The sequence below is a fragment of the Danio rerio genome, chromosome 18, assembly GCF_052040795.2.
Source record: "Danio rerio strain M-AB ecotype USA chromosome 18, GRCz13ab, whole genome shotgun sequence".
Lineage (NCBI taxonomy): Eukaryota > Metazoa > Chordata > Actinopteri > Cypriniformes > Danionidae > Danio > Danio rerio.
This window is the reverse complement of record NC_141038.1, coordinates 37707586-37731462: the sequence shown is the minus strand read 5'-3', so window position 1 is coordinate 37731462 and position 23877 is coordinate 37707586. Positions and strand designations below refer to the sequence as shown.

At 34.1% G+C, this 23877-nt stretch overlaps 1 protein-coding gene and 1 long non-coding RNA gene across 6 annotated transcripts in view; one reads left to right on the top strand and one right to left on the bottom strand.

Moving 5' to 3' along the window:
* The window catches only part of lekr1 (Leucine-, glutamate- and lysine-rich protein 1), a 268106-nt gene extending 250279 nt beyond the window's left edge, over positions 1–17827 (bottom strand). For 3 of the 5 annotated variants that reach the window (XR_015515141.1, XM_087293330.1, XM_087293332.1), the window contains exons 1-2: positions 17731–17827; positions 14619–14701 (exon numbers count right to left, since the gene is read on the bottom strand). Coding sequence is in view for 3 of the 5 variants with exons in the window: in XM_087293330.1 (XP_087149456.1) it covers positions 14619–14701; positions 17731–17743 (96 nt within the window). In the remaining 2 variants the exon portion in view is untranslated. Of the gene's footprint in view, positions 1–14618; positions 14702–17615 lie in introns of all 5 variants that reach the window. The other 2 variants (XR_015515142.1, XM_087293331.1) reach the window with 1 other exon arrangement.
* Positions 1–23877, top strand: part of LOC147832892 (uncharacterized) — a 599182-nt gene that overhangs the window by 242494 nt on the left and 332811 nt on the right. The window lies entirely within an intron of this gene.

The window sequence follows — 23877 nt, the reverse complement described above, 5'->3', positions numbered from 1 at the left end:
CAAAAGTTTTCTTATTTAAAGATTATAATCGTCTCTCAGCACTGTCAGACAATTTGACTTGTTTTTAGTCTTTATCTTCTTAAATAATTTGTTTACTTCTTGTAGATTTAGCAGTGCAGCACAAGGAATTATAAGCAGGGGCAGACAAAATCAGATGTTTTCTTTGCTATTTCTGTGCTACATTTTGCAAAAAAAAAAAAATAAATATTAATAAAATAAATAAATAAATAAATAAATAAATAAATAAATAAATAAATAAATAAATAAAAACTTTTTGAAAAAAACTGCAGATTTTTTTTCGTAATGAATTTGAGAGGATAGTAACTAAAACCGTAACAAAAGCATAAACATTAAATAAATAAAAACTTTTCAGCTTGAATTTAAAATTTACAATGTAAATTCAATTTGATCAACTTGTTTGGTAAATAAAGCAAGTCTTTCACGTAATATCTATTCTGGTTCCTAAAGTGGGGGTCGGGGCTTGGTGATTTCCAAAAATCTAGTTTATTTTATTGAACCATTAAAATTATCATATTTTATCTATAACATGCTAAAGATAAAAATAGTAGTAGTAGCCTTTACATTTCTTTCTTTTTTTTTTTTTTTGGATTGCGACCATTGGAGTAATTGCATTTTATTAAAGACAGCAATAGGGTATATGCCGAAGCATGCTAATAGGACTTTTAATTTGCGAGTAACCTGGGTTAAACGTTTATGGTAAACTATATGTCAATGCAAAATTGGCTCGATTAAGGTCTATTTTCTTTAAAACAGCTGGGTGATATCCGATATATAGTGGGTCTCAGATTGTACAAGAAGCACCACATTAAATTACATTTTCCCCGTCATGTCTTTATAATATGAGCATTTGTTTTGCCCTAGTATATTTAATGGAGCTTCTGCACTAGCCTGCTGATTCTGACGGGCACGTGCGTAAATGGCTTTTTATCTTGTTTTTGAATGTATTTTAATGGTATTACAACATCAATGCTGTAAAAAGAACCATATAAAATAGACAAAAACTCACAATAACAGGTCACTGGAAGTTTATCAGTATGGGAAGAACACTAGCTTGGCATATACCCTATAGCGTCAAATACAGCAGATTGATTTTATGAAAGCAGATTAAATTTCTTGCACATTTACAGTATTCAGACGTGGGCCTATTGATTTGTGTGCACCGTTGCATGCAAAAAGATCTTTAGAACCACCTCAAACGATATTGGGGGTCGCGAGTCACTGGCATTTTTATTTTGGGGGTCGTGGGCTAAAAAGTTTAGGAACCCTTGTTTTAAAATATATCTCTTTCAAACTGTGGACAAATTGTAAACACGTGATATAAACATTTACATACATTCAATAAATTATTAAAATTAATTTTAACTTCAACTAAACAAATACATACGTACACACACTTCTACAAGTAAATAAATTGGCTAAATGATGGACTTTAAAAAAGGCAGATTTCTGTGTGGGCCTACTTATAAGTCATTTCTTTTTTTTTAAATCTCTCTCACGTTTTCTTTAATCACTAAGACTAAGCGTCTGGAATTATAGCTGAATTTTTTTTTCCATAAACACACAAATGCAACACAAGTCTCTATGAGATTGACCCTGTCTCAGTTAAAGCCTGTCTGTGATCCTGCTTACCTAACTGTCTAAACACACACACACACACACACGCAATCCTCTGCCTCCCGGAGAAATGTGGACATTTGCACGAAATCTGAAAGCCCTGATCCCCCCGCTTTCTCTCCCTCACGCATTCAGTCAAGTTCAGAGACAGGCACGCATGCATAGGCTTTCACACACACGCACACGCTGGCCTGAGGGAAGGATGTCTGCCACCAGTAGGAACGTGTTCCCGTGACAGTGATGGCCCTCGGGGAGGCCTTTGCCCCTGGCACTGACACATCCGCTCAGCGCTCAAACACACTTACACACTGTCCTCCCCACACACATGCTTATACACATACCTTGTACCGAGCTAGATGGATAGTTCGAGACATAAAAGGCCCTGCTTCTACATCGCTTCTCAGGGGGAAAATATAAAGTTCACTTTGTATAACCTTCAATGAATAAAAGAAAAATCACACTTAAAAATTCTGTAAAAGCATTTGACTGACAGGTTATGCTGGTGAATATTTTACAATAGCCAAATGAAAGAAGAAACGTAGCATTTCTGTGCTATTAAGAGGAAAAAAAAAAGAATAATGACTTCAGACAAAGGCTGGTTCTTCATTGTTGCAAGTGCTGCAACTAACAGTCTGCCATTTCTTTTAATGCTGCGAGTAATACAGAAATGGCACACTTTCTCATTTAAGGTCACGGCACAGCCAAAATTAGCCTATTTTATGTCTTTTTAATTGATATGATGGTGCTTGCCACGTTTCCCTAGGACAAGCTGAATTAAACATATGACTCATGGCAGGGGGCCTGGAAATAACAGCAGTGTTCTTATCAAGGAAAGAGCTATAATTAATTTAAAGGAAACCTTTCTGCCATCATCAAGCATCGGGGGTTATCATCTCATGCACACCGGGAAGAAAGAGAGCAGTTTATGTGCCATGGTCTTTAAAAAAAACAGACCCCCTAATCTGTTTTTCTTTTTTTCAACTCACCCCTCCCCTCTTTTCATCTGCCCCCACCAAATCCTGTGTCAGAAATGGGTCAGCGTTACAGGCACGCAACATACCACCAATACCTAGCAAAAACACCACACCCCCCTACTACCACTACACAAAGCAACCTGTTATGAACTTCCTTTGATAATTATGCATTTAAGTCTTTTTTTTCTGATGCTACAATGAAGTTGAACACAAAGAAAGAATTGCACCCCAAATTGTCTGCCGACTACAGCGTGTTCTGCACAGTGTTAAAGAAAATATCACACAGATAATGAATATTCGGTTTGACCCCATTTTTGAAGCTGTTACATAGAATACAAAAGGAGACAGAATAAGAAAAAAAAAAACATTAGGGGTTTCAAAACCCAAATTATTTTAAAACCCTTTTTGTATTTTTACTTTTATTGTGTAAATAATAATAATAATAATAATAATAATAATAATAATAATAATAATAATAATAATAATAATAATAATTAATAATAATTGTCTGTTTGTTTGTTTGTTTGTTTGTTTGTTTGTTTGTTTGTTTGTTTGTTTGTTTGTTTGTTTGTTTGTTTGTTTGTTTGTTTAAACAGTTTGCATGTTTGTGCTGGTCTTATTAATTTAATATGATTAAATAATTAAATCAGTAAATTAAGTATTAAATTAAATAAAAATTAAGTATTACAATAAACTAAAATATTTAAAAGAATAATAAAAAATGTAATTGTTAAAATTTTTCATAACACTTGAACATACTGTGTGTGTGTGTGTGTGTGTGCGTGCGTGCGTGCGTGTGTGTGTGTGTGTATTAGCACTGGTGTGAGGCCAGCATTGCCTTAGTGTTCCACCCGTGACAATATACAGCCATATCGCACTGCTACAAGTTTGATGTTGCGTTTAAACAACAGTTTACATTATAGAGTAGACATCAAACACAAAATCAAACACAGAGAGCCTAAAATTCCTTTTGTATGAAGGACTATTTTCTTTCACCATTCTTTCACATCTGTAGCTGATGTCAGAGCAGCAAAAGCTGTTACAAATTTACCAACATCACTTTAGAGTTAGCATTTGAATGATTTTCTAGCGTAATGTCAAGTGATGACAAAAAAAGTGATTTTGCTCACATTTTAAGATCATAAGGCTGAATGGCATAAAATGCCTTCAGTCTAGAGATATTGATTTCTCTGTTGTAATCGGGGGAAACCAATAAATAACCCCAAAAAAAGCCAAAGCAACGCAATCATTACCAGATTACTGTTGTGTTTGCTATAAGGAAAAACACTAAACACATGCGGGCATTTCTTCTTTCTTTCTATTTACTGAACTAATCTGCAGTATCAAAAACAGGAGACACATTAGAAACAACTCGTGGTTATAGAAAGAGTGGCCAACACAAAATACATTCCTAATATGTGAGTCCCATCTCACACTAGATACACTATAATTAGTATGGTATAAATACAACACTGCAACATTAAAAAGAGAGAGATCGGCTTGGAAAGTCACTCACCAATTTTATAATGTTTTGATCAGCTGTAGTTTGAAAGGTTTTTTTCCTCTAAGGGCTTGTTATGCGGTCTCTTTCACCATCTTGTGGATGGACAACGTCTACCGTCTTTGCTCTGCTCAATAGCTATGATTCCATCCACCTATTTTATGCACATTTTGGATATGCACAATATGTTCAAACCTGAGTAAGATATTTTTTTATTCTATAAAAAAAGATGAGCAAATTCCAGTATGCACATTAAAAATTTCTAATTATTTGAGTTTGTTGTAAGAGATCATGTGATGGGCGATGCAGTGGCACAGTATGTAGTGCTGTCACCTCACAGCAAGGTCGCTGGTTCGAGCCTCAGCTGGGTCAGTTGGCATTTCTGTGTGGAGTTTGCATGTTTTCCCTGCGTTCGAGTGGGTTTCCTCCGGGTGCTCTGGTTTCCCACACAGTCCAAAGACATGTGGTACAGGTGAATTGGGTAGGCTAAATTGTCCGTAGTGTATGAGTGTGAATGAGTTTGTATGGATGGGTTTCCCAAAGATGGGTTGTGGCTGGAAGGGCATCCGCTGCTTAAAACGTGTGTGGGATAAGTTGGCGGTTCATTCCACTATGGTGACCCCGGATGAATGAATAAGATCATGTGATGATAAAAATATGTGTAAATGGACAAACCAACAAGCTGAGCACATTGTAAAACATCTGAAATGTTGTTTTGGTCATTGTAAAATGCCTTAAACATTTCCGAATTAGTGTTATTATATTATTAATGACCTCTAGAGCTGTCAAGAGCATCTGTGCTCCAAGTCTCATGACTTCAAATGCCACCGCGCATTCACTGCTTGTCAGAATTGCCTTCTGAGGTGCAGGTTATTTATTAAATGAAGAAAAGATTCATGCAGCTTCTCCTACCGCGGCAAATTCCATTTTTGCTGTTGATATTTGGCACCAGTTAATCAGAAAGTGACGGTTTTATTCGCTTTGACTCGTTGGATGAAAACGTTGCTTTATTCACACATCTTTCATGCATAATCCAGTTTTGCGGCGCATAAAGGGAATTTGCATTTTTGGATGGAAACAGCTAATAACAGACTGAAGGATGTCAACATGTTGTATCTCAGAAATGATAATTTTTTAAAATAGGCACTATCCTTAAAAATAAACTGCATAGATGCATCGAATCTAAGAACTACATTCTCACCTAAAAAGCCTCAAAAGTACATAATGTTGTCCAACAGCTGCTATACTTGTCAAACTGTAGTTAGTCTTTTGATCTGTTGTCACTCTATGTGGGCGAAGTAATAAACAGGGTCAGAAGGCTGTACGAGTTCTGATATTGCAGAATATTGCACAGCTATATAGTAAAAGTTTATCAAATTCATAAATAAACCACTCTATATTTACAGTAACCGCAAAATTTCACAATAAGAAAGAAACGAAAAAAGAAAGAAAATTATATATATATATATATATATATATATATATATATATATATATATATATATATATATATATATATATATATATATATATATAGTGTAAGTCAGAATTATTAGCCCATAATTATTAGAATAAAAACATTTTAAGGACAAAACTATTAGCCCCTTTAAGCTATATTTTTTCCTGATAGTTAGCAGACCAAACCATCATTATACAATAACTTGCCTAATTATCCTAACCTGTATAGTTACCCTAATTAATATAGTTATGGCCTTAAATGTAATTTTAATCTGTAAAGAAGTGTCTTGAAAATTATCTAGTAAAATATTATTTACTGTCATCATGACAAATAGAAAAGAAATCAGTTATTAGAAATGAGTTAATAAAACTATCATGTTCAGAAATGTGTTAAAATAATCAAATCTTCGTTAAACAGAAATTGAGGAAAAAATAAACAGGGGTGCTAATAAATCAGGGGGGCTAATAATTGAATATATATATATATATATATATATATATATATATATATATATATATATATATATATATATATATATATATATATATATTCGTTGTTGAATACATATTAATAGAAAACATGCATATTGGAGTAAACTGTCCCTTTCAAGACTCTAAAACTTATTCCTGTGTTCTTTGCTGTTTTTTTTTCTTTGTTTTCTTCTCTTATCTCCTACACCCCATGAAAAAGTCACAGACACTGCTGATCACAGAAAAGCAATTTCTCCTTGTTTTTTCTTTAATTTCCCTATAAACTATGTTTCTAAGCATGTGTTTCATTGTGTGATTGAAGCAGGAGAACGAGAGGATGGTTCGTGACTGCAGCTTTGTGGATTTTCATGGAGATAAAGACCCCCTGTGGTGCTCACTGTACCATGAGCCAATGCTGCGATTCTCATCTGGACCCACAGTGCCAACACATTACATGACAGCAGGATGGCCGTTGACAGGGGAATTGGGGAAGAGGGTGTAGATTAGGACTCGGGGCAGGGAGGGTGCAGACGATGGCCTTCAGCCAGTCGTGGGTGAATTTGACGCCTGGGTGAGTTCTCCAAATTCCCTTCTTCTTCTGCCTTCACGCACACTTCCTCGCGTGAAGGGAGAAGAAGGGCAGTGGCTGGGAAGAATCACCTTTCACCGCATGTTGATCTATAGCCCAGTGGACACAAAGACAAACAAGCTTGAAGTGATGGGGGTGGAGCGTTGACTACTATTGTTCTTTGAGAGAGAAAAAATAAGAACACTTTTTTATATATATATATATATATGGCTGTCTTGAAGTTATTATTTCAGCTCATGATTCATTTATTAGATATAGTATACATTACACTAGGAATGTGGCGATATTTTTCGACCGATACCGATAACTATTTCAAGACTGGTAAATGACATTTTTTCTCATTTTTCTGTATGATTGGAAAAACAAAAGGCAAACAAATAAAGGGAAAAACTGATCATATTTTAAAAGCATAAGATTTTTGAAAAGTTTGAACTGATCTTGACTTTCTATGGCCAACTTTCGTTTACCTAAATAAAATCTACTGCCTGATAAATAAAATAAATTCATAAAACTAAAGTTTCTGAAAACTAAAATAACTAAAAACTATACTATAACTATAACTAAAATCCAAATAGCTTAAAAAAGTTGACCTATTTTTTTTTTTACGATAACAGTAACATAAAAAACAGCATTTAGCAATCAATATGGATCCAGATAAATTGTGCATCCCTACAGTACATTACACTTATATTCTGATATTGCCTCATTTCCCAAATTAAAGGGATAGTTCATATAAGAATGAAACATTTCGATCAATTTTCTCACCCGCAGGTCATTCAAGGTACAGTGCTCAGCAAATATAAGTAAACCCCTCAAAAATCTATCTTTTAAATTCAAATTTTTGTAGGAAGCTTTTAGAGATGGCAAAAGTACACACATCCTTTACTCAAGTAGAAGTACAGATGCTCATGTTTAAAACAACTCTGTTAAAAGTTGAAGTACTACTTTTGTACTCAAGTAAAAGTAAAGAAGTACAGCCTGAAATATTTATTTAAATAGAAAGTACCCATTACTGCATGTTTTATTTTCACTAGATAGGTAAATATCTGGTTTCCCCCATGTATCATCATCCTGACTCAAACTCACAACTTTAATCATGTAGTTTTGCGGCTGTTGGATCAAAAACAACAGCTGCCATTCATGTTCATACACTCTAAAAATAATTCTGTAGGTCTGTATATCTTTATAAATAATCTCTTACATTTTACACTGAATTCTCTCCTAAATATAATGATTTTTTTATTTTATATTTGAATTTTTTATTTGAATATATTACAAAAGTATTTTTCTTTTGCTAAAATTAATACCTATCATATCTGACTACAAATCAGCCTTGCCTTTATCACAGTAATCTTCATAAACTACCCTACGTACAGTGCGTGAAAGTCTTCGTTGAAATGCCACACACTGCACCACGCAATGACAATGATCTATAGCATATGAAGAAATAATTTAGATCGTGCCACCGAACACATGAAAACGAAAGTAACGAGCCTGATTTAAAAATGTACGGAGTAGAAATATTTATGTAAAAATGTAAGAAGTAAAAGTAAAAAGTAAGTAAAGTACTGACACCAGAAAAATATCTACTTAGTAAAGTATTTGTACTTTGTTACTTCCCATCTTCCCATAAAATAGTATTTTAATAAATATATCTGCTTAATAAATCCATTTTGTTTGAATGCACCAAAATACATTGCCTATATTCACTGATAAATGTATAAAAATAATAATTTTCAAAATAGAGTGTACTCAATTATGCTGAGCATTGTAGGTGACACAGTTTGTTGATGGATATTGTTTGATATTGTGTCACCGGCCATCACACTTTCGTCACCTAAAGCAACTATATTACAATCATTCTCCGTTCACTCAAGAATGCATAATGTGCCAAGATCTGCTTGGCCAAGCTGTAGATAAGATAACAATAATCACTTCACAAGACCACAATGTGTCATTAAGAGCTATGGCTATTGATTTGGACTCATTTATATGTGTTTATTGTTATTCTAAGAAACCTATAACCATTCACTTCCATTATTTAAAGCACCAAAGAATCACAGAGAATACAATACACAAAAAAATAATAGAAATATAAAATAATTCTTTAATGTTCTGAAGAAAAATGTCACCTAAACTACCGGTCAAAAGTTTGGGGTCAGTTTGATTTTTAAATGTTTTAGAATAAGCTGCTCCTGCTCACCAAAGCTGCATTTATTTAATAAAAATACAGTAAACATTTTAAAAATTACACTCTAAAATTACACTCTAAAATAACTGTTTAAAAGTAGTTTATTTCAGAGATTTTAAACATGAATTTTCAGCTTCATTACTCCAGTCTTCAGAGTCTACTCCTGTCAGATCCTTCAGAAATCACTCAAATTTTTATTATTATTATTTCTTTATTATTAATATTATTGTTAATAATGGTAATAGTTATACAAGCAATAATGTCAGTAGTAAAATTTTATTTGAAACTACATAAAATATGAAAGTAGCTATTTAATTTTTTTTAATATATTTAACAATTAAACACAGTTTTTTTTTTTTTTACATTTCATTAATGCCACCTTGATGAACAGAAAAATTATCTTTAAAAAAAATGAAGAAAAAAAAACTGAGCCCAAACTTTTGACTGGTAATGTACAACTTGAATGACCTGTAGGTGAGTAAATTAACAGGGAATTTAGATTTTTGGGAGAACTATCCCTTTAATATCTATTTCAATATTAATTAATATTTATTAATATTTATTAATAAGACAGGTTCTGTTGTGTGGTGTGTGTTATCTACTATCGAAGGGATAACAAAAGATAGAATGATTGACAAACTTAGTCAATATGATGAATCACGATTGAATCATGATAGTCAATATGATGAATCTTCTTTTTGAAAAAGTTTGAGTGAGCTCTTTTAACTCAAGATTAATTCAGCCAGTGTTATAGGGAATGATACAGGAAATATTTTTTACCATCTACAATTAGATAAACAATGTCGTATTAGATGATTTATGCAGACTTTTAATTAAATGAACAAGTGTTTACATTGGTGCGTTATTTAATGAGGTTTTAATAGTATTTATTGAATGGTGAGCTCTGCTGTGATGTAATTTTTTTCTTTGGGATTTTGAAAGTCTTGACTAACTAACTAACTAACTAACTAACTAACTAACTAACTAGTTCTTATTAACCATGGGCCAGAATATCCTTTAAAAAAATACCCTATACAATATAAATCAAAATGTTAGAGACACCATTTCTCATATTATCAAATTATTTGCTATAGTATAATTAGAAATAACTATAAAAAAGATAAATATGCTAGTACAAATCTATCTCAGATGACTCTGATAGAAAGGTACATGATGTAATTAATTACAATCAAGCAAAAATAATTTAGACAACTGTTAGAAGAGTTTATTTACACAACTGTCAGCACTTTGTTGTTCATCTTTATCCTCAATGACAGGCTGTAGTCTCTGCTGTCAGTCAGATTCATGCAAACTTGAGCTTTTTTTCCAGACTCTTTCTGCAGCAGCTCCTTCACTTTCTGTTACCTTTTATTGGATCCTGTTGTCTGTACGAATCCTTTTGTGGTATATGTCAAAGTTGACTTCATACTGCAATCAACACTTATTAACTATAGTGTCCTAGTAAAACTATTAAATATTATATCTGGTGTCTGAATAATTTTTTTGTTTGATTGTATATAAACATAAACTATATTATTATTATTATTATTATTATTATTATTAGAAGTAATATTGAATTGTAGGGTATTTTTTATTCATTCCGGTGCCATCTTTGGCCATTGTTAATCTCAGACTCTGATGAACATGCACTTGTCAGACTCTTTGGGAAATATGAAGGAATGCAGACAGGGAAATAAGTATTGAACTTGTCACCATTTTTCTCAGAAAACATAGTTCTAACAGTCCTGTTGACTTAACATTTTTATTAGATGTTGGTAACAGAAAAACACACACAAGTTTAGCTTTGCACTTTTTTTGCATGGTACATTAATATCCACATAAACCTGATTTAAGTCCACAAACCGGGATTGAAGCGTCTTCTTTTATAATTGTGACACTATGCGGCTGTGGCGATGAATTACGTAGCGATTTTACTGTCGTTATTACAAACATGCACTGTTTTAAAAATGTTTTAACTCATTCTTGATCACATTTGATGATGATGGATGATCACAGTGAGCTGTCTTATTGATATGATTATACTGTGGAGACATGTTAATACGTGCCTGTCAATCAATATGGTGGCCAACATCATGTTGTGGCGGGCCCCGAAATGGGAGGGATTCGGATCTTATTTTAACGTCAGGAAATTTTTAAAAAGAGACTTTTTGTGTTTCTATCTCTCCAATATAACTGTGGTCACACTACCTACTCATAGTTCTGTCCAAACAGCTTACAAAAGATTATTTTCATCATAGGTGCCCTTTAAACCACACTCCATATACTGCAGTTCCTGATACTGTAAATGCATACTTGCGTTTCACACTAGATGAGTGTTTATTTTTGACCCACTCTAAAATGTCCTGCACGGGCAGGTGAAGGGTACACAGTGGAAGGAGCTAAAGATACTATCATGCCATTGAACAAGCAACACGTGCCACCATTATCCCCTCATGTCTCTCAAGGTTAAAAAAAATGTGGCTGTTTTTTGTCTGATTCATTATTTAGAGAGCAGCAGAGCTAAAGAGAGGCACCATAGTGAGACACAGTAGGATCTCCATCATTTCTCTTGTCTCAGTCTCCACATGCCACGCTAGCATCAAAAATGAATAGAAGAAAAGGCTGAAAATCCTAAAACAGGAGGATGTGGATTAAAGCCGAGCAGGAGAAATAACAGGAAGCAAAGTAGGTGTTTCTGCTAGTAAAATGTCAGGTGCACTTTACAATTTTTGGTGACGTCTGAGATGAAATATGATTCGTGTGAAAAACATTTTTTTTTTTATGAGGCATATAAAAATAGCTAAATTAATTGTTCATAGCCCAAGGATAAAAGCTTGAAGGCATTTGTAACCTTTTCACCCTGTGAGTGGCACGCCATGAATTTAAGCTGCAGAACGCACTACCATAAGGCGTTGATTTAATTAGGATCCCTCCCCATGTAAAGCTGTTGCAAATCTGAGGGTGTGTATATGCGATTAAAAATTCCTTTTTCAGAGGCATTTTACCTGTATAAGGTCGTTTTTTTTTTTTTTTTTTTTTTTTTGTGTTGTCTTTTATGTTAAATTCAAACTACAAAAAAAAGGAATAGTTCACCCAGAAATGTAAATGACTCACTATTCACTAGTGGTTCCAAACCTTCATGTGTTTCCTTTTGCTTTTGAACACAAAGACAAATACCATGGAAGTCAAGGGGTTCTGCTTTCCAAGACTTATTCCAAATTACTTTGTTTCTGTTGAACAGAACAAAGAAACTCAAACAGGTTTGTGACGAGTGAAGGTTGAGTAAACAATGAGAGAATTTTGTTTTTTATTTTTATTGATTTTAGATGAATATGGCCATGATAAATAAAAAAAAAAATTAATTAATAACTCAACTGGAATAACTACAGCAGTCGTCCCCGTCAACTTCATATGAAGTAAGAGCTCGCGATGACATGATGTTGTGTAAAAGTGTTGCTGTCCCATTTTTTTATTAAATTTGAAGCCCTTTTCCTGCACACTCTGATTCAAGGGGAAAGGGTAGGGGTAAACAATAGGATTGGGATTGGGCCTATGTTTTAGTTCCTTCGTGGAATTAGTGAGTAACCATATTCAAACAGTGCATCTGGAAAGTATTTATAGCTCTTCACTTTTTCCACATTTTTTATGTTACAGCCTTATTCCAAAATGGATTAAATTCATTTATTTCCTCAAAATTCTAAACGCAAAACCCCATATTGACAATATGAAAAAAGATTTTTTTAAACCGTCGCAAATTTGAAATTTGCAAAAGCTTGAAAGATGACATGTACATGAGTATTCACAGCCTTTGATGTGAAGCTGTAAATTGAGCATAGGTACATTCTGTTTCTACTGATCATTCTTAAAATGTTTGAGCAATTAATTGGAGTTCACTTGTGGTAAATTCGGTTGACTGGACATGATTTGAAAAGGCACACACCTGTCTATATAAGGTTCCAGGGTTGACAGTGCATGTCAAAGTACAAACCAAGCATGAAGACAAAGGAATTGTCTGTAGACCTTCGAAACATTGTTTCGAGGCACAAGACTGAGGCAGGTTACTGAAAAATTTCTGCTGCTCTGAAAGTTACTCCATTATCCATAAGTGGAAGATGTTTGGAACCACCAGGACTCTTACTAGAGCTGGCCGGCCATCTAAGCTAAGTGATTGGGGGAGAAGGGCCTTAGTCAGTGAGATGATCAATAACCTCATGGTCACTCTGTCTGAGCTCCAGCGTTCTTTTGTGGAGAGAGGAGAACCTTGCAGAAGGACAACCATCTCTGCAGCAATCCACTAATCCACCAACCTGTATGGTAGAGTGGCCAGACAGTAGCCACTTCCTGCCCGAAATTTGCCACAAGCCATCTGAAGGACTCTCAGACCATAAGAAATACATTTCTATGATCTGATGAGACTAAAATTGAACTCTTTGGAGTGAATGCCAGGTGTTACATTTGGAGAAAACCAGGCACCGCTCATCACCAGGCTAATACCATCCTTAAAGTGAAGCATGGTGGTGACAGCATAATGCTGTGGGGATGTTTTTCAGCGGCAGGAACTGGATGACTAGTCAGGAGGATAGAGGGAAAGATGAATGCAGCCTTGTAAAGAGACATCCTGCTTTAGAGTGCTGACTTCTTGCCGATTCATCTTCCAGCAGCACAATGACTCAAAGCACACCACCAAAATATCAATGGAGTGGCTTCACAACAACTCGATAAATGTCCTTGAGTGGCCCAGCCAGAGCCCAGACCTAAATCCTATTGAACATCTCTGGAGAGATCTGAAAACGGCTGTACACCATTGCTTCCCATCCAACCTGATAGAGCTTGATAGGTACGGCAAAGAGGAATGGGCAAAAATTTCCAAAGACAGATGTGCCAAGATTGTGGCATTATATTCAAAAAGACTTGAGGCTGTAACTGCTGCCAAAGATGCATCAGCAAAGTACTGAGCAAAGGCTGTGAATATTTTTGTACATGTGGTCTTTCAGGTTTTTTATTTTATTTTATTTTTTATAAATTTGCAGCAATTAAAAAAATAAATAAATAAACATTTTTACATTGTCATTATGGGGTATTGAGAGTAAAATTTTGAGGAAATAAATTAATGTAATGCATTTTGGGAAAAGACTTTAACATAAAAAATGTGGAAAAAGTGAAGCGGTAAGAATATTTTCCGAAGGCACTGTAAACATATAAATAAAATTTGATATACATGGTAGACAATCTGATTTTTAATCTACAACGCAGCTCTTGAAGCTCGCATCTGATTGGCTTAATGTTCAAGTGATATATGAGAGGTCCACACACAAAAATCCCGGGCAATTTACAAGTGAAAGAAGATTTGCACATTTGCAGTCACGGTGAACTTTTAATTTTTAAAAATTGAAAACATTTTGTACACTGTTATACGTTTGTAAAATATGTTTTGCATTTGTGAAACATATTTTATGAATGTGTATTTTTATTTTGTGGACGTGAATTTAGTTTCATGCATAAGAATTGGGCTACAAATATTTATATTGTGTTTTTTTTGCCTGAATTATTTGTGGGATTTTTGTAGCTGCAGACAAAGGCACCTGATATATTAGACAGAATGAACGCTGATCTTCTCATATCTCCAGCCAGATGCCCCAGAGCACAACGGATCACAAAGGATCAAACTTCCCTCTCTATCACGCAGAGATGTACAGTGTGTGCAATTATTACAGAGCACAATAGAAACAAAACAAGAGAACCTATGCAATTACATCTGCACAGCAGGGGTGCAAAATCTGTGAAATTAATGTTATTTACTTGCTGTATTTCCTGGGGTAGGGGGTACGAGGGGATGCGTATCTCCATTTCTTCTTCATCAGCTGTTTCACAAGAGATCTCCTCTGAAGGACAAAAGAATAAAAACACTGAATTTGCTGACAAAGACACTATGAAAAAAAATGATACTATTTATTAACACATTAGTTTACTACTGTAAAGCATTTTTAAAAATGCAAGTCATGAAATAAAATTAAAATGTGAGATTAAAATGGAAAAAATGGGCTATAAAAAGTCTTAAACTTTTAAAGATATTTTAAGACTTTTCAGAGACCAAGTAAAGAAAATGTAATAAACAATTTGAAGATAACACAATACATCAATATGTCAAAATTTTTTTGAGAACACAAATTGAGTCCTGCAACTAAAGCAACACTTTGTGCCCATCTCCATTAGTTTTCATTTATTTCCCAAAACAATACATGCAGCTGAAACCAGAAGTTTACATACACTGCATAAAAAGGCACATAACCATTAAAAAAGTCAGATGTTAATGTGACTAAACTTTTTCTCTTTTAGGTAAGTTAGGATTATCAATTTTGTTTTTGTTATGCTTAATAGCAAAATAATGAGAGAGATATTTTTTGAGAAATTGTTATAACTTTTCTTGAAAGTCAAGTTTACATGCAATAAGATTATTATGCCTTTGAAAAAGCTCAGATGATGGTGTCAAGGTTTTAATAGTTTCTATTTGGCTAATTGACAACATTTGAGTTAATTAGAGACACAACTGTAGAATAGTATTTAAGGAAAACCTCAAACAAAATATGCTAAATTACACTGGGAAAAAATATATATAATTTTGGAGACATGTCTGGTGGTCTGATGGAACTAAGATTGAACTGTTTGGCCATAATGACCAGTGTTCCATTTCAAGGACAAAGGGGAAAGCTTATAAGCTTAGAAACGCCATACCAACTGTGAAGTATGGGGCAACAGCATCATGTTGTGAGGCTGTTTTGCTGCAGGAGGGACTGGTCAACTTCACAGCATAGATGGCATCATGAAGAAAGAACATTGTGTTGAAATACTGAAGCAACATCTCAAGACATCAGCCAGGGAATTAAAACTTGGCCACAAATGGGTCTTCCAAACAGACCATGACCCTAAGCATACTGACAAATTAGTTAAAATGTGCTTTAAAGACAACAGAGTAAATGTTTTGGAATGGCCATCACAAAGCCCTGATCTTAATCCTATAGAAATTTTGTGGGCAGAGTTGAAAAAGCTTGTGCGAGCAAGACAGCCTACAAATCTGACTCAGTTACACCAATTCTGTCAGGAGGAATGGGCCAAAATTCCTTTAAATTATTGTGAGAAGCCTGTGCAAGGATACCCAAAACATTTGACCAAAGTTATACAATTTAAAAGCAAAGCTAAAAATACCAAGGAAATGCATGTGAACTTCTGACTGTCTAGAAATCAATAAAAAATTCTAAAAAAAAAAAATGTATCTTGCACTTAGCAAATGTAAATGATTTCGGTACTCCTAATGGACCTAAAATAGTAAACGTTTAGTATGATTTACCATCAGACGTTTTAAAAAAAAATGGTTATGTTCTTTTTTTGGAGTTATGTAAACTTCTGGTTTCAACTGTACATCTTGATTTGAATTCTTTCTTTGCACTGAATGTAACATTTAATCTAATTTATATACATATTTCACCAGAAAAAATGCTGTCTTTAACACTGTTAAACTCTATCATTATTACTCATCTTACACTATCTCCTCTCTTTAAAATTCACAACTAAGTTATTTTATACTGTAGTAAGTCATTAACTAAAAGTTTATATATATATATATATATATATGTATGTATGTATGTATATATATATTGATTCATTCGATATAATAATCCAGGGTGAATGAATGAATGAACTGCCAACTTGTCCAGCACATGTTTTATGCAGCGTATTCCATTCCAGCTGCAACCCATCCTGGGGAACATTCATACACACTCGTTCACACACATACACTATGGACAATTTAGTCTACCCAATTCACCTGTACCACATGTCTCGGACAGTGGGGTAAACCGGAGCACCCGGAGGAAACCCGCGCAAACACGGGGAGAACATACAAACTCCACATAGAAATGCCAACTGATCCAGCTGACTCATCTTGCTGTGAGGTGACAGCACTACCAACTGCGCCACCGCGTCACCCTATATATATATATATATATATATATATATATATATATATATATATATATATATATATATATATATATATTAAGTCAGAATTATTAGCCCAGTTTATTTTTCTCCCCAATTTTTGTTTAACGAAGAAAAGATTTTTTAACACATTTCTAAACTAAATAGTTTTACTTAATAGTTTTAATAACTAATTTCTAATTGATTTATATTTTTCAAGACACTTTTGTAGAGCTTATTGTTACATTTAAAGTTATTGTATAACAGTGGTTTGTTCCGCAGACTATCGTAAAATTATGTAGTTTAAATTGGGCTAATGATTTTGACCTTAAAATGTGTTTTAAAAAATTAAAAACTGCTTTTATTCTAACCAAAATAAAACAAATAAGACTTTATCCAGAAGAAACAAATATATTATAAGCAATATTGTAAAAAAATGTAGGCTACTTGCTCTGTTAAACATCATTAAGAAAGAGATTTTAGATAGATAGATAGATAGATAGATAGATAGATAGATAGATAGATAGATAGATAGATAGATAGATAGATAGATAGATAGATAGATAGATAGATAGATAGATAGATAACAGTTGATAGATAGATAGATAGATAGATAGATAGATAGATAGATAGATAGATAGATAGATAGATAGATAGATAGAGATAGATAGATAGATAGATAGATAGATAGATAGATAGCATATTTTATTAGTAATTTAACTCTATAACAAGTATTATTTAACTTTAGTCCCTCATTCCACCTGACTGAAACAACTTAGAAATCGTATTAAAAAGTTTTCTTGGTAAAGTATTCATCCTTACCCAGTTAGCAAAGTAGCAACACTGATACACGCTAGCTGCACTGCACCTTGTTTTGGTGACATTTCGGTATCTTTTATAATTTAGTTGAAATCATATTCAAAAACTAATCACCTACCCATTATGTCCATCTGCAACGGAAACTGCTAAATACGAGTCGTTTTTGTAAGATCGTGTGAAAAGCACGCTTTAAAAGTGAAACTCCAGCGTTGTGTAGTCACCATAACGACTACGCATGGTTTACGCAAACAGCGTAGAGCTCAGCTGAGGAGGACGCTCTTGAACTGCTCGGTCATTCAGAGCGCATGAGATGGATTCTTTTCCTAACCCCACGCATTTACAGAACTGTGTTTATTTAAGGATTGTTCTTAGATATAGTCGTGTTCGTGCTTCGCCTGCATGACTGTGCAGGTCAATGAACTCTGCGTGGCGTCTGATCGTGACTCGTGTGTAAAAATGCAGATTAGCTCGACTGCTCTGTGTGCGTTCGTGAGGGCTGAGCTGCGTTTAACGTTACAGCTGAAAAGCAAGGATGTGTGTGTGATAAAACTGATACGAGTGGGCTTTGAGGGGATTTTTTCGAGAAAATCCTCGAAACCCCGACCTTATTTGTCTCGCTGCGATAAATCCTGGGAGACACGCAAAGTCCAGGCTATCAGGATTTACTATCGAGCTCTGTCTGCTCGTAATGATCATCTTTAGGTTTTATTCAGTAAGGATTGAATAGCAGTGATGCAATTACCACAGTACATCATATGAGAATTATAAAATGAAATATAATCAGTATTAGTATTATGATTATTAAAAGAAACGGTACGGTATAGGTTGGAGCCTATATCTGTTGATTGTTTGTTGTGTTGATCCAATAAAGAGCAACCACTGTTTAATGGCAGTGCGCCCAGGGGGAATGGAAGCTTGCGTTTATAGAGTTCATCCAGGCACGCTATGTGTATGGGGAAGTGTGTAATGTAAATAGAAGCTTGCCGAAAGGACAAGTCACTGAATGAGTGTGTTTGCGTGCGTGAGGATGTGACTGAGAGTGTGCGTGCGAACCCTTCTGCGCTCTGTGGCGTAAATTGCGTCTGCGTGACAGTGCGGAAGGAATAGGTGGAGTCTAGACAAACGAAAAGACACCCAGGTTTATTTATCTGCAAAATACATAATAATGAAGCATTCACAAGTTGGTGGTTCATTCCGCTGTGGCGACCCCTGATTAATAAAGGGACTAAGCTGAAAAGAAAATGAATGAATGTATCATAGCTCCCTTGAGAAATTTTTTTTTCTATTGGCTGCAGAAAAAAAAAAAAAAAAAAAATATATATATATATATATATATATATATATATATATATATATATATATATATATATATATATATATATATATAAATGTGTGTGTGGATTTCTTAAGGGGCCTAATGAGAACCAGAATGTTTTATGCAACAGATGCCCTCCCAGCTGCAACCCAACTCTGGGAAACACCCACACACTGACAAAATACATTTAGAATTTATTCATTCATTTTCTTTTTAGCTTAGTCACTTTATTCATCAGGGGTTGCCACAGTAGAATGAACCGCTAACTTATCCAGCATTTTTACATCCAGTTTTATGCAGCGGATGCCCTTCCAGCCGCAACCCAACACTGGGAAACACCCATACACTCTTGCATTTACACACAAACACTACAGCCAATTTAGCTTATTCATTTCACCTATACCGCATGTCTTTGGACTGTGAGGGAAACCGTAGCACCTGGAGGAAACCCACACAAACATGAGGAGAACATGCAAACTCCACACTGAAATGCCAGCTCACCAATGTCAGGACTAGAAGCAGCAACCTTCTTGCTGTGAGGCGATCATGCCACTGCACAACCATGAACCCTATATTTTTTATATTTATAATATAAAACATATAAATAGCTTACATTTGGAAAATAATAATTTCACAAGAGAACTATGTGTGTGGTACAAAATGCTAATTTTGCCATGTTTAACCAGCTAAATGCTGAAGGTGGTCCAACCTTATGATGTCCAATCATGTTGTTTATTTTTTTTTTCTTAGTTGAAAGAATTGTTAGTGTGAGATAGATAGATAGATAGATAGATAGATAGATAGATAGATAGATAGATAGATAGATAGATAGATAGATAGATAGATAGATAGATAGATAGATAGATAGATAGATAGATAGATAGATAGATATACTTTGTTTGACAGAGAAGTGAAATAATATGCTTACAGCAAAATATTATTTGAATTATATAAAATTATTTCTATGCACTTGTTTCTTGTCTAAAATAGCATGCTTCAATTCTAACAATAAATCTAAATAAAAATATGTTCCACACGTGTGTGCTATTAACATGCTGTTTTGTTGTTTACTCGATCTGTTATATAGGGCATGTTTTCCTTATAAATAGGCTTTCTGGGGCTTGTTGTTTCCTCACACAACTTCAGCCTCTCGCTCAGCCCTGAGGGATTTGTGCCTCCCAGGGAACCTACGGTAAACACCAAATGGTCTTTTCGTGCTGTCTGCACGCAAACGTGTGTTAACCCAATCTTGCAAATCAATTTAGGCTGATGGCCAGTATGTCGCTTCTCATATCACCGGGCGCACGGCAATGGCGTGACTCTGCTGTTGTGCACTCGTCCTAGTTCCGTGAGACAAGGCTATAAAGTACAAGGCACCTGACGAGCTGGACAGCCTCTCGCAAGCAGATTTTAATAGGAAATAAAGCCAGATCTGAGGAGTGCTGCCCATAAACTGGACAGGATATGAGCCCACATTAATTTCATTTCAGAAATAGCTAAGAATAGGCTATGTACATTTTTTGTAAGGAGCCAGCTGCTCGTGCGTGTTTAAGAATGGAGGAAGGGAGATTTAAAAGAGCCCTTGTGAATCGATTTGCATGAGAAACGCAGAGGCGACGCGGATCCTCTCACGGCAGCGCGTTGTGTTACACATTTGAGCGGCGGATGTCGTGACAAACCCCCGCCATATCAGTTCAAATAACCGCTGCGACTTTTACTGAACGCAGTCACGCATCAAGCATGGGAGGCGTGGCCACAAACATTGCGTCACAGCTGCCAAAACCCGTCCTCCTGCTCTTCAGCAGACTAAACTAGGATAGAATGTAGGCTGCTGTTAATTGTTATTTCTGATTAACTATGTTAACTTAAAAAGTACAATAATGTTAGTATCGGTTGTATGTAAGCATTACTATTTCAGCACTACAAAAATGTATTTATTCAACTATCTATCTATCTATCTATCTATCTATCTATCTATCTATCTATCTATCTATCTATCTATCTATCTATCTATCTATCTATCTATCTATCTATCTATCTATCTATCTATCTATCATCATTTAAGAAAATAGTCTATTATTTATATAAAAAGCTCTTGGATGAATTAATAAATTAATTAATTTTATAATCTGCATTATTGTGTAATTATTATAGTTTAAATAAAACTAGAGAAAGAAATACATTAAGGAAAGAAACATGAACTTAAAATGTATTTTCTATTAAGTATTTCATATTAAGTTTCATAATAGTTTTTTTCTAAATCTGATGGTATTTCATTGAACAGATTTTATGATTTCAATTAATTTGACTCACAAATCTATCTTTTAGATTCATTTTTTTAATAGGAAGCTATACATTATTATATTTGTGCATATGCATTAGATTAGTCAGTACTGAAGCCACATCTGGAGCTTATCTACAAATAACTTACGATAACAGTCCAAAATCTAGTACAACCAAATGTATATGTTATAAAAAAAAATATTAAATACAAATTTAAAAAGCAGCAAAATTGAAAAATTGAAATAAAATTTTGTAGGTTGCACATTTGTTTGCAATATTTAGCTTGCAATATTTAATTGTATTATCTTTCAATTTCTAAATATGTTTGGTGACTAAAATATTATTTTAATAAAGATATCTGTTTAATAAATCTGTTTTGTTTAAATGCACCAAAATACATTGCCTATATTAACTGAGAAAAGGATAAAAATATAAATTTTCAAAATGTGGGTGTACTCAAATATACTGAGCACTATATATATAGTATGTATGTATGTGAATGAGAGTGTATGGGTGTTTCCCAGTGATGGGTGGCAGCTGGAAGGGCAACCGCTGCGCGTAAAATATGTGCTGGATAAGTTGGCGGTTCAACTTCCGCTGTGGCGACCCCTGATGAATATTAAAGGGGCTAAACTGAAAAGAAAATTAACAAAGTTTGATTTGGAAATGTATATAGGCTATTATTTGTACAATGGTATGTATTTCTCAATATTTCTCATATTTTTTTCTAGGACTAAATCAGAATATGAAAAAAAGTAATATGTTTTCTTTTTTATATTTTTTTATATATTTCCTATTAAATATTTCATGAGTTTCGTAATTTAGGTTTTTTTTTTCTTAATCTGTTGGTATTTCCTTCAACAGATTTTATGATTTCTATTAATTTGACTGGTTGATTTACATAAAAAAATTATAATAATAAGCAAATATCTATGTACAACTACACAAAAATTTAGAAAATAAAAAATTGTCAAAAAGTGACTTATGAAAGCATCAGTAATGTTCTTACATTAGCTAGTAGGTTATTCCAGTGTGTATAAAAAGGACCTGATTCCGTTTTATTTACTCTAAACTATTCAACCTCAAAGATAACTTGTTACTATATAAAACTGAATAAAAATACACAAGTATTCTATAGCTTATCTCAATCAAAAGATTAAGTACATGTTTAGACCAAATCAGTACAGTTTTTCTGTCAGTATTTTCTGTAAGTACATTCCAAAAAAGTATATAAAGTACATTTTTAAAGAGTCGCCTGAAAGTTTTTTACTTAAAATATAGTAAAAGCACACATAAAGAAAGGTGCATTAAGGCAGGTATAGGGAATTATTCTTTCAAGTTGTTTATAACAAATTCTGAACCTACCATCTGAATGTCAAAGCTAGACTCATATGAATAGACAACCTTTTTCTCATCTTCTTTTATTCAACGTATGTGTGAACTTCAGCCTCAGTTTCCTGTTCTTAGGAGTGGCACCAATGTGGTTTTCTGCTGCCGTTGTTCGTTTGCTTTAAGATTTGTTGGGTTGTGATGAGAGATTCTTTTTTGCAGACCTCAGTTGTGGCTAGTTAAGTTTCTATCAACTGACCCAGTCTGGCAATCCTCTTCTGACCCCTTGACATCAACTTGGCATTTTGGCCAACAGAACTCAAATTCACTGATTATTAACTCTTATTCTCAAAAATGTTTGTTCGTGAATATCCAAGTAGTTTTGAAATATTTTGATCTGTTGGGTTTGAACATTGAATCATCTTGACCATAATCAAAAGCCTAAATTTGTTGCTTCCATGTGTTTGCCCACCGCGATCTCATGGCATTTTATAACTTTTTTTGAGTCATAATGGCTAATTTCTGTTAGTTTGTATATGATCTCATTCATACATTATTTTACTCTACCCTCCTTGAATGTTAGAAATGGGGTTTGGGGCAAGCCTCCTTTTAAAAATCTTTCCTTTGTCATTCAAAATTAAATTGGTCTGACAACATGTGAAATAGTTACATTTTCTTGTGAGATCTGCATATTTATATTATATTTTAATGTGTAATTTCTAAACTTAGAATACATATGATTTGGATATAACACCTCTCCAATCCAGTTCCATGAATCTGAGTTCTCCATAATACACACACTTATTAATGATTCATACTTGTCTTCCTTGTGATGAAGAGTAGGCAAAATCTGATATATAGTGGGGGGAAAAAAGAAGTACATGTTCATCAGATTCTGGATTCTAACCAGGTTCATGATTGATCGTGTCAAAACATGTTGTCATGCGCTTTACGAGCTGCACCTCTAATCACTCAACTAGCTTATTCCAACGAGGTGTGCTAAATAGACACTCCAAAATCGGTGTCCCTCGCAAGGGACCCAAGTGCGCACGGGCCCCTGGGCCTGTGCCCATAATGCCCATTGGTTAATTCGGCCCTGTCCACAGTTTAACAAAGTGACTTTTTATGACATTTTTAGAGGTTTGAAATAATATAACATATAATAAATAACAGATAGAGAATAAATACATCTGTAAAACAACAGAAAAAGTACTGGCAGTTTATTTCAAGGTTTTGTACACTGTAAAAAAAATCTGTAATTTTACGGTTTATTTAACGGCATTAAATAAAAAATATATATATTTTACGGCAGCTTGGGTTTCAGAAAAAAAAAAAAAA